Source organism: Geotrypetes seraphini, chromosome 5 (genome assembly GCF_902459505.1).
Source record: "Geotrypetes seraphini chromosome 5, aGeoSer1.1, whole genome shotgun sequence".
Lineage (NCBI taxonomy): Eukaryota > Metazoa > Chordata > Amphibia > Gymnophiona > Dermophiidae > Geotrypetes > Geotrypetes seraphini.
The window spans coordinates 39,232,087-39,244,847 of NC_047088.1; the positions used below are offsets into that span (position 1 = coordinate 39,232,087).

The following is a 12,761-nucleotide window of genomic DNA, read 5'->3' on the forward strand; positions in this document are numbered from 1 at the left end:
ACACTTGTTTGTTTGTTTTTTGCTTTTTTTTACTTCTTTATTCATTTTTAAAACTACAATTGCGCACAAAAAATGATATAGTTACATAGAAGAATAATTTTATAGCACAATACTCTTTTAAAGATAATAAGAAAACTTATTTTCCCCCAACCAGTTAATCAACAAAATCTTAAATATATATATAAACAATTCAACATGCTTTTAATCAATCCCATATCATATCTTCTAATAAAAACTGATCAATATTGCCACCATACCACAATGATTCTATAAATTTAAAAGTAAAGAATTTCAAATCTACAAAAGTATGGAAAAAATTGAGACAATGCTTAACCAAAGGGGCAACAATATTAGCTCTTTTGATATTGCTTCTATGTTCACTCATTCAAGTTTTAATCTTCCTTGAAGTTTTTCCCCACAAATAACAAGCAGGGGCATATTAATATTAACCAAATATTTTAAGGATTCATTATTTTATATTAATAAGGAAGTATACACACCCTGGGGAGGGGATATAGAAACATAGTGGCAGAAAAGGGCTATAGTCCACCAAGTCTGCCCATTCCAAGTATTTGTTACCGAATTTACTCCCTTAAAGATCCCACGTGAGCATCCCATCTTCTCTTAAAATCTGTCACGCTGCTGGCCTCAACCACCTGCAGTGGGAGTCTGTTCCACTGATCCACCACTCTTTCAGTACTTCTTCACCGAAAGAGTGGTGGATCAGTGGAACAGACTCCCACTGCAGGTGGTTGAGGCCAGCAGCGTGACGGATTTTAAGAGAAGATGGGATGCTCACGTGAGATCTTTAAGGAAGTAAATTCGGTAACAAATACTTGGAATGGGCAGACTTGGTGGGCTATAGCCCTTTTCTGCCACTATGTTTCTATGTTTCTATATCCCCTCCCCAGGGTGTGTATACTTCCTTATATTAATATAAAATAATGAATCCTTAAAATATTTGGTTAATATTAATATGCCCCTGCTTGTTATTTGTGGGGAAAAACTTCAAGGAAGATTAAAACTTGAATGAGTGAACATAGAAGCAATATCAAAAGAGCTAATATTGTTGCCCCTTTGGTTAAGCATTGTCTCAATTTTTTCCATACTTTTGTAGATTTGAAATTCTTTACTTTTAAATTTATAGAATCATTGTGGTATGGTGGCAATATTGATCAGTTTTTATTAGAAGAGGAATAACATTTGATTTTTAAACTTGACACTCTTACACCAGCAGGGTTAAATACTGAATATGATTTATCTGTTTTCTTAAAGAACATTTATTAAATATAGTTCTGTGTATATTCTTTTTCTTGTTGTATAATTTTCCACATTTTTTAAATTATTTTAATATCCAGGAGTTTTAATATGAATTATGTATTTTAGTTAAGATTATTGTGTACAGTTTGATGTTTTATTTTTTACTGTGCTTATTTGTTTTATGTGTTAACATGTACTGATTTTCAGTACATGTTCAACAATAAGCTTTCTGTCTCTGCATATACCATTCAGTAGCAATCTCACACCCAAGCCTCACTCTCATTTCAATTTAAGCCTCTTTTTCACTTGTGGTTCTGGATAAAACACATAGTATGTTTATCTTCTGTTTTGCACTTAGCAGTCAATACGTATGTATGCACTTTTCACTCTTATTCTAACTACGCCAAGGATTCTTGAGCACCTCAGTATTAGATAAGCCCTTACATTTTAAAATCATTCTTGTGTTTGAAAGCAGTCCATGGGATTCTTTTGAGTTTCTCCTGTTGAAAACAAGTATAAACAGTTCTGTTTGCTGTTTGCTTTTGATACCTTCACTTCCCACTACTGTTTGGAAAATCATTCCAGATGGGATAGTCGGTTCAGACAAGTAGTTCTACAAAATTTATTCTCTATTTAAATTCCAGCCTTCCCTCCAACCCTTTTGGTTTCGTCAGACTCATGGTAGTTGTCAATAACCCTTTTCTCAGAGGCATGATCTGGCAGCTTGGGAGTCCCAGATGTGAGAATGATGCCTGCTTGTCCTCAGAGAAAACAAAGTTATTCATCTGTAGCAGGTGTTCTCCGAGGACAGCAGGCAGATATTCTCACAATCCTTTCACTTCCCCTAGTTGGCTTCTTATCTATCTTACAGAACTGCAGGTCCCATGAGCCTATGTTGAGTGGGAAGGCACCAGCACATGTGTGGTACAGGCAGCCTTCAAAGTTTTTAAGGTGACAGTACAGTTTTTGACTGTCTCTGCTGGGTTCTGTGAATGACATTACCCAGATGTGAGAATATATGCCTGCTGTCATTGGAGAACACCTGCTACAGGTGAGTAGCTCTGCTTTATATTTTTTTTATTTGAAAAGAGGAGGAAATGGTGGTCCAAATTCATTGTCATGCTTGTAGCATCTTGATCTATATGGCACATGCCATTCTGAAACCAAATGAAATGAAAGTGACTATACTATTTATTTAGCAGTGCAATGAAACCTTTGATGAAATGAAAATTGTTCATGATGGGCATATGAACACAATTAGCCCCTTTTTATAAAATGAATAAAAGATAAAAATAGAGAGTTAAAGAAAAGAAATAAATAATCTGAAGGGGATTTTGCCTATGACCGTATCAAAATCTAGGTAACTCTGTCACTCCTTGTGACCCATATGGGTTAATGGCTCAAAAACTGAGGCTTTTTCCCCCTGAAGAATAATATATAGGGGAGGTGAGATAACCAAAGAAAGTTAATGAGCATCTGCTGACTAAATAGATTATTACAGTGGATTATATTAGTGTGATCAATATATTATGAAACCAGAGCACACCTGCTGAAATGGTTCTGTTTAAGAGCAGCTTACGCTCTCCTCTCTTTACTGCATCCCTCTTTATTTACTTTTCTTTCTTGCACAAATATAAGCATTTGAAATTACACTTATCTTGTCCTTTGCTCTCTTGTATTTCTCTGTCCTATTATGTTGCAATTTTCTACCTTTTTTGTTATCTTGTGAACCAGGCAGCAAAACGTCTCCCTTCCTCGGAACTATCCACTATCTTCATGCTCTCTCAAACCTCCAACAGTCACAGCTTCTCCTGGAGTGAATAAGGTGACTTTCTTCTGAATTGCTTTTGTGTGTGTTGACCTCTTCTAAGAAAACTTCTTACATTTAGCAGTTCTGCCTATTTGTTTTTGAGTGAAATAATGCAATGTTAACTTTGTCTATAATTTTTTTTTGTTTTTGTTGACATCTGTTTTCTTTTTTTAAGCTCTCTGCTTGGTTTCCTAATCCTTTGGTCACTACCCTTTCTTTGTTTTTGAATCTTCCTTTTTGCTCAATCAATCCTTGCATTTTGCTGTTTCAATTTGTTTTCCGCTCCACATTTCCAAATCCTCATACCTCATGGGTATTGTGAAGTGTTATGATAACATAACTTGTGACCTGTTTTATGCCAGTGAAGTAAGAGATATTGTGCGATTATTATTTGGTAAATATACTTGTAACAGTTCCACCCTTTAATTTGTGCTATGTATTTCATATTGAGGATTTGTCCTCAAATCATACCCACTGTGACATCTGATTATAGTTTGCCTGAATGACAAAGGGAAAACATTTCCAAGGGAAATGGAGTTTGCCATTCTATTTTTGTGTTCTGAGTAAATCCATCACCTAGTTTCTAATTTCTGTAAAAAATCAAAGAACACAGTTCAGAACTGAAAAATGATTTGTTTAAAATGAAGGCCTAAGATCAGAAGAAATCTATCTTGAAACCAGCTTTATTTCAGAAGTTTAGTAAAATTAATCTTCAGTATCTGGGCAGTCAGGTTCAATAACATTTGCACTTGTGCTATAATTATATGTATAGACTGAGAAACAAGGTCAACCCACAGCATGACCTGAGTAGTCTAAGCTTCCACCTTTAAATATTCCCCTTTAAGAGGAGTTGTGTAAGTCTCTTTCTGGGAGAGTGCTATATTTATTTTGCTTGTTTAGTGACCTCTCAACTCTGGTTAATCAGACAACATTTTTATTACATGATACAGAGCACAGAAGACACCAAGTGCTTTTGTGGGTGCTCTCTTTTTACTGTAAATATATGATTATAGACGTGAGATTTTGGGGCCAAAATGTGGCCCGAAAATGGAGGTCTCTGTTTATATTTGTTCCCGCGTCTTCAGCTCTGCACCCTGACCATCCCCCCAACCCCCCAGACCTGTTGCAGTCCACTTGTGGACTTAATTTAAACCCTGGAGATCCAGTGGTGAGCCGGGACAGGAGCGATACCTCCCGCATCCTGTCCGTGCTCACTCTGAACCACTTCGCTTCCCAGACCCCTCTACACCTTACCTTGTGGTCCATCGGTGAAGCAGGGCAGGAGCGATTCTCCTACACTCCTGTCCCATGCAGAGCCATGTTCAAAAATGGCTACCAAGTGTTCCCGCGGTCTCACGAGTTTGCTGTGGGTGCGTTCGGCAGCCATTTTTTATGCCTATCAAATGCAAACAGAGGAGGAACCTCATTTGAACTTTTTTCACTCCTTGATTTTGGCACACCACCAAATGAGTGCATTAAGATACCCATACACAAAGTCATGAGAGATACTTTATTTAAAAACTGCCCTAACATTCCAAGTAGCTCCTAGAAAAATAGATACAATGTACAGAATTCAAACATGACCAGGGTTTGGCAAAACCATTCACTAGTTGTGGAATCTGCCCTCAAACATTCACACAGTTCATGATGTAGCGGTATATAAGAAATAAATTACATTACATTACATTACATCTTATACTTCAGCTTCTCCAGGCAGAGAAACCAGAACATTAGACTGTTTTGGCAAGTGTATATTCCAGTCATCTATGCTCCTTATCAGAATTTTGACTTACCAGTTTTACAGGCCCATTTATTTCAAATCTTTGCTAAAACAATTGTCAGACTTTGTTGAAACTGCTTTAAATTGTCTGAGGGAATAAATTCTTCAGTTATCTAAACACTAGAATGTTTGTGGCTAGAGCAACTTTTGATACACAGGCTGGTCTGGCTTTGAGTCTCTGATCTGAAAACAGTTCAGGAGTGCCTCTTTTTGCATGTTCCTTAATATCCAGGTTCGTGAAGGGACTTTTACCACGCCAAACCACCTATCAAGTCTCCACCTGTTGCTTGAGATCTTAATGTTGTACTATCTGCCCTTATGAAGTCTCCCTTTGAGCCATTTATAACTTGCTCTCTAAACTTTTCACTTAGTCATTTTCTTTATTGCCCTCCTGTCTGCATGCCATGTACTGTAAGTGAACTCCAAGCACTTGTCTCTGATCCTCCCTACACAAGATTCTGCCATAAATGAGTAATGCTCCAAACTCATCCAAAATTCCTACCCCAAGTCGTCTCGTCTCAGAATTCCACCTCGACCAGTTCATTGTTGTGCCTGTGTTGTTTTTGTTTTTTATTTGTTTTTTTACTTTCCAAAGCCACATTCCTATCTTGGGGAAGCAACACATCTTGGACTGTTCTAGCATACTACTTGAATTAGACTAAACCTCATAGAAGATACTCCCAGCTCTTTGTGGCCTTCGACCCTTAATACCTTTGAAGTTCCTGTTAGCAAGAGAGCCATCTCCACTTGGCTGATGGACTGTATCTCCTTCATATCTACTCAGGCTGGGCTGATACTACAGGGCTATGTAACAGCCCCACAATGTCCATTATATGGCTACCTTAGCTCATTTCTGCTCTGCATCTATTGAGTGGCTACTTGGTCCTCAACCCCATACCTTTACCTTTCACTATTGTTTAGAACAAAACTCCAGAAGAGATGGTCAGTTTGGACAAGCAGTTCTGCAAAATCTTTTACTTCCTGAGCGCCACCTTTCCCTCTAACCCTCTTAGGTTTCACCAGGTTCATGTATATTCAATGATATTCAAATTTTAACCTGTTCTAGAGACATGATTCTGGCAGCTTTGGAGTCCTGAATGTGAGACTATAATGCCTGCTTGTCATCAGAGAAAGCAAAGATACCTATATTCTCACAAATTTTAGCCTCTGTGTTGCAGACGCTGTTTAGCTTTTGGAGCCTGGTTTATTTCTACATTATATTTTATTATCCACAAATCTACCCCTAATCATTGAGCAACCACTGCCCTGTACCCCTGAGGAAGGCGTCTTTAGCTAAAACACGAACCTTGTTGTGTCTTCTCCAGTTTGTTCACATGTGGATTTTTAAAGCCACTTCTTATTGATTGAATAAACGCTTGCATCAAGAACATCTTCTCCACAGTTTCTTTTGTTGGGCATATATTCTCACAACCCATCTACCTCCCTTAGTTGGCTTCTTAGCTTTGTTACTGACAGTCCTGTGAGCCGACGTCAGACGGGAAGGCATTGTCATGTGTGTGGTATGGGTACTATCTTAAATTTAAAGTGACCATGCACTTGGTAGTGTCTGTACTGGATTCCGTGGCATCACATATGAAAATATATGCCTGATGGCCTTGGAGAGCACCTGCTACAGATAAGTATTTTTGCTGTTTTGAGCCTATGAAGAACCATTGAACTGTTTTCTTTTTTTTTGTTCTTTATGCAATAGCAGACTGCAGACAAATAGCCCACATTTGTGGATAAGCGTATGATGAACTCTATAAATGTGTTCAATATGATCAGGCCCTTTTTAAATCTGCATTTTTCCTGGTACTGTTTGTGATCTTCAATAAAGAAACAGCATCCCATCTACTGTGTAAATCAAGGGTCCTCAAAATATGGGCCGGAAACGGCCCTCCAAGGTAATTTACCTGGCCCCCGCTCAAGAGTTTACTGCTATTGTTCCTAACCGTTGCTGACCTGCTCCATTGTGGCTTTGTCACTATAGTGCTCTGCAGTTCTCACCGCTCCTCACTGCGTGCCACCAGTAACCCCCTCGTGAGATGGACACAGTGCTAACTTCGCACATCCATGCCACGTGACCCATCTGTTGAGTGTGTGGGCTGGTGTGCACAGCCCTGCTGCCGCTGGGAGGGTTTCTTGGAAGTTTGGTACGGCTGGCAGGAAACTTTTGGCTTTAGTGAGTTGTCGGATATTTGGGCTACTTTATTGCAAGGGCTTGGTAGTACTTCACCGAACATGCCAAACTTCAATATGCTGTTTCGGCTCTTATTGTGAATTCCAAACCTCATTCTGGCACTCCAAAGCTTTTCTCAGTAGTTACCATCTTTCTGCAGGTGTTTGATCTCTCATGACCATCTGTTAGTTTTTTGCTGCTCCAGCGTCATTAGCTTTGGCCAAGGGGAAGCGGTGACATGACGTGCTGGGGCCGAGGATTACGTGTTGGTTAAAATTGTCCTTCATTTTAAATATTGTCTTGTTCTTTTTTTTTTTTTTTTGCATTACAAATAAGATATGTACAGTGCATGGAAATTCATTCATGGGGTTTTGGTTTTTTTTTCAAACTATAGTTAGGCCCCCAACAGTCTGAGGGACTGTGAACTTTAAAAAGTTTTGAGGACCCCTGGTCTAAATAATGGCTAAAGTTATAAGCTACAGTCTAAATGTTAACATTTGCACCTGTATCTTTAAAATGCCCCTCCGGTGATCATACTGTCACCATTTCATTAAGCTATGTTTCAATCGCTAAAATAGATTCTCTTTCGCTGCGACTTTTGACTGATGACAGGAATTCTAGTCCCTGCTTTTTCATTTCTCCACAAAAAGAGCATTTTAATCTGTGAAGATCTATGTTTCTATGTATAATAGCCTCTTTTTATAACACTTTAGTAGAGTTCTTACTACTGTTTGTCTTGGAGGATATTCTAAAGAAAACATGAATGCGCTCAAACATGCATAAGTTTTTCTTCAGGGACAGGTCTTCTAAAAAGTGCAACTATTGCATTGGAACAGGCATTCCAACATAAATCTGTATGTTTATTTTCATGTATTTAATGTGTTTTATATATCACTTCAATGCGCAAAGGATCCGACTTGAGTAGAGATGTGGCACAGGAAGGGGACATACTGCGGTACTAGAATTGGATAAGGTCAGACTTTTCCATACTTCAAGTGCTTTTGCCTCACTGTTTCAGAAAAAAGTGAGCAGCAAAAACACACCTGATTCAGAGCCGTCCAGATCTCTGCTTTTACGAACACTATCAGAGGAGTCTAATGTATTGTAACAGGTATTTCCTCCTGCTACTGGTGGGATGGTATAGATATCACAGGAAATCAATTCAAATCTGCAGTATTCCTAAATTTTGCATTGGCTGTTCGGTGTGGTCTGTCCTTGCTGAATACGTAGATGCAGTGCTTGTCATTTGAGCTTTTCAGAGCCATCTTGTAAAACTGATACCACCTATAAAATGATTGGGAAAGAATAAAAATGTACAAGAATGGTGTTTAAAGGAAAAAATAGATAAGAGGATTGTGAACTATGAAGAGTTTGTAAGTTGTCTCTACATTGGAGCTAAAATGATTCTAAAGCATTGCATCTATATCATATCTAAATAGTTTTATTTTGCTTTTCTGGGAATAATTGAGTTGAAATCATTTATGAATATGGCAGTCAGCTGTTCGGACTGACCATGAAATCTGTATTTATCTAAGTGGCCTTCATATGCTGCAAAATTCCCGAGCCACACCCTGACAATCTAGAAGAGATCCAGCCAGTATCATTTTGTCTTGTGATTTGTAAAAAGGATATTCAGTCCAAGCTGGTGGGTGACTGTCCTATAGTTATTTGCTCTGAATTTTGCAGAATAAAGCCTAGTTGAATAGTTGTTTGACTTTTAATACATGTTTAATTATACATAAAGCTAATTATGCTAATTTTGCTGTAGATACAACTATCATGTTTCATTGGTTTGCATACAAGTTGTAAAAACTGCGCATAGCAGGTAAGATCTAATTTCTTCTTAATTTTCTTTCCTTTAGTCCCTCTATACCAGTCCAGATGCTTTGGCTTTAATGTGACCTATAAGACTACATATTGAGATGCAACAAAAATAATTTTCTTTGCTGCTGCTGGTTTTAAATGTGAACCAGCCTCTCTAACTGAGGAAGGATGAGAAAAAGACCAGAAAAAAATTCCTAAAGGCACACTCCTGTGTTCCTGGACATCACCTTATCCTCTGAATTTATATATATATATATATGTAACCTATAAGACTACCCATCTAGCTGCAACAAAAGTTGCTTTACATTTTGCTTTGTTGCTGCTGCTGCTGCTGTTTTTAGAGGGCGACCAAAACTGCTTTTAAACCAAAACGGTCACCAAAGTCAAAACACTTTTGACCAAAACCAAAACTATAACCGAAACTTATCGCTTGGTTTCAACAAAAAATGGGTTCACATTCACACAACCAGTGAGACCCACTAGGGATTGTCAGAACTTGCAGGCGATAACCATCTATTAAACCTACAGGAGATTACCCACCAGTCCCAGGAAGTGCAAACACAGACCAAGAACTGGGAGAGCCTTTTGAACAAGGACTTCTCAAGAATGGCACAGTGTTCCCAAGACAATGCCGTTATAATTCAATATCCTGTTTGACAGAAACTTTGTGAGAATGTGTAAAAAAAAAATTTTTTTGAATTCATGATTAGCAACTTTTTTACTTTTACCCAAACTGTGGACAAGTTTCTTGGAACTCCTCAAATTCTAATACCACCAGACCCACCCACAAATTAAAACTATCCTTCCCTTCATTAAAAGGCATTTCCCATGCAGGAAAACTAGGGACCTCCCTCCCCTTCAGAATCACTGAGCTCTGGAACAACCTTACCTCCCCTCTTCGGAACCTGAGCTTTCTCCAACTCTTCCACAAACATCTGAAAACCTGGCTATTCTCAAAAATGTAATACTTACTCCTTCTCTGGCATACAAAGCCCTCCAAATATTCTTCTCACTTTATCCTTTAACCTTCATGGAGTCCTTTCTCTCCCAACTCCTGTAAACCGTGCCGAGCTCTACGATTGTGGAGAGGATGCGGTATACAAACCAAGGGTTTAGTTTAGTTTAGAATGTAGCATTGAGATATTTTCTGTTTTGTATTTAGTTATAAAACTGATTTAAGGACAATTGTGATACAGATTCTTACTAAAATAAGATAAAGGAGTTCAGACACTGGTCTATACTGTGGACATTATACCAGACTGTTATACAATCCAGAATTTTTTTTTAAAAATGTGCTGATGTTGCTTACCATGAGGACTATAAGCTCTGAAAAATTACAATCAAGAACAATACATTTCTCAGATTATTTTCTAATATATAAACCTAATTTCATTGTAATAGAAACATAGGCCATATGGTTTTTATCTGCCTTCATTTTTCTATCTAGTCTGCTTGACCATGTCATCTACTATCCCTTCCTCTTCTTTAGAGATCCAGTGTACTTATCTCAAGCTTTCCTGAATTCAGATAACATTTTGCATCTCCACTGGGAGGCTGTTCTACATATTCACCACCCTTTTCTGAAAATATATTTTCTGAGGTGGTTACTTAGTCTATCCCCTTTCACGCTTATCCTATTCCCCTTCATTCCAGAGTCTTCTTTCAATTGAAAGAGACTCGCCTCATGTGCATTTGTACCACTCGGGTATTTAATTGTCTCACTCATATTTCCCTTCTCCAGCCTTTCATCCAAAGTATATATATTGATATCTTTGTCTGGCCCCATATGCTTTATGATGACTTTTAACCATTTTAGTAGCCATCCTCTGACCGACTCCATCCTGTTTTTATCTTTTTGAAAGTGCAGTCTCCAGAATTCTAATTGGTCTCACCAGAGTTTTATACAGAGGCATCATTACCTCCTTTTTTTCCTATTGGTCGTTCCTTCTTCTATGTACCCAAGCATTCTTCTACCTTTCACTGTTGCCTTTTCTTTCTGTTTGGCCATCTTAGAACTATCACATACAATCACACCCAAGTCACATTCCTCTTTTGTGTACAAAAGCTCTTCACCCCTAAACTGAACAGTTTCCTCTTGTTTTTTGCGACCCAAATGCATTACTCTGTATTTATTATTAAATCTTAGTTGCCAAATTCTGGACCATTCTGCAAGCTTCACTTGGTTTTTACACGTCTCCACACCATCAGGGGTGTCTGCCCTATTGCAGATTTCCAGTGCGATAGGTGTGTCGATCTAGATAAGCAGGTTATCTCACCATGTCCACAAGCCATCTGCAGAAGGAATCCACTCTGAATTTTTTTTTCTGTGTCCCTCCCACTTCACTGTGAGTTCTACTTCCACCTGCAAATTTTCTCTTCTGCACACAAGACGGAAGGGGTGTTTTTCCTCCATGTGGAGTAGAACGGGTACAAGTGGGTCGATTTTTCACTCCGTCAAAAATTACAAAAACTAGGGGATACTCGATGAAGTGACAGGGAAATACTTTTAAAACCAATAAGTGGAAATTTTTTTTCACTCAGAGAATAGTTAAGCTCTGGAATGCGTTGCCAGAGGTTGTGGTAAAAGCAGATAGCATAGCTGGTTTTAAGAAAGGTTTGTACAAATTCCTGGAGGAAAAGTCCATAGTCTGTTATTGAGAAAGACATGAGGGAAGCCACTGTTTGCCCTGGATCGGTAGCTTTGGAATATTGCTACTCCTTGGGTTTTGGCCAGTTACTAGTGACCTGGATTGTGTCCACCATAAGAACGGGCTACTGGGCTTGATAGACCATTGTTCTGACCCAGTAAGGCTGTTCTTATGTTAAGGGCTGGCGCAGTCATGTTCTTTTGAAATTTCAGTGCCACCTTGGAGCTAGCATTGAGTGTATTTGATTTCCAGTTCATTCTCCTGAAGCAGTGGCGGTGTCCACGAAACAAGGACCTTATTGAGAAATTTTCAGTTTTCTTCCCAACCAAAGTAGATTACAAATGCTTTTACGTGGAAGTTTAATGGGAAGATAAATTGGACAGTCTCTTCTGGGACGTAAGTGTACACAAGATAAGTGTTGGGAGCCTGTTTATGTTTTGTTTTTTTGTTTTTTTATTTATTTATAAAATTTTACAATATTTTCAAGCGTATACATCTTGTACAGTAAAGTGAGATCAAACAACATATTAAACTAAAATTGCAAAATTAATTACTACAAGGAAATACTAACCTAGCTAATCTCACACTAGTCCTCAATTTTATTGGATCCATAATTAAGAGTAGAACATATATAATTCAAATTAATTAATTAGGAAAAATCCTTATCTAACTAAAGTGCAGGAAACTAACTTTCCATGGACGTTGTTGTTATTCCTTTTTCTAGGCGTTTCATTGAGAGAAAGCTAATCAGTTGAGATGGCTCTGTAAATATATACTTCAATGATAGATATCTAACTACACATTTACATGGATATCTCAAAAAGAACATACCCCCTATTTGAGTCACACCAGGTTTTAGAATTAAAAATTCTTTCCTTCTTTTTTGAGTCTCTCTAGAGACATCAGGAAAAATCTGAATGTGCTGTCCCAGGAAGTCTTTGGATCTATTTTTAAAGAAAAGTTTTAATATCCAATCCCTGTCTGGAGCCAAAGCCACAGACAACAAGAGAGTAGCTGGAACAGCCAATTCTCTATCTGATTGTTCCAGTATAGCCGAAATGTCCAATGACCTCTCCCGGGGTTCCTCAATTTTGTCTTCTTCTTTGAATTGGGGCTTAGCAGGTAGGTAATACACTCTTGTAAGAGGAGGTAAGGAGTTTTCAGGAATTTCCAAAATTTCCATAAAATATCTTTTCACCATTTCTCTAGGAGAAGTTGACAGGATTCTTGGAAAATTTATAAATCTCAAGTTATTTATTC

The 12,761-nt window shown here is 38.1% G+C and overlaps 1 protein-coding gene across 4 annotated transcripts in view; it reads left to right on the forward strand.

The window, feature by feature from the left end:
• The window catches only part of ATP11C (ATPase phospholipid transporting 11C), a 281,152-nt gene that overhangs the window by 258,950 nt on the left and 9,441 nt on the right, over nt 1-12,761 (forward strand). For 3 of the 4 annotated variants that reach the window (XR_004539497.1, XR_004539499.1, XR_004539498.1), the window contains one exon: nt 8,798-8,854. Coding sequence is in view for 1 of the 4 variants with exons in the window: in XM_033944970.1 (XP_033800861.1) it covers nt 8,048-8,137 (90 nt within the window). In the remaining 3 variants the exon portion in view is untranslated. Of the gene's footprint in view, nt 1-8,047; nt 8,141-8,797; nt 8,855-12,761 lie in introns of all 4 variants that reach the window. The other variant, XM_033944970.1, reaches the window with a different exon arrangement.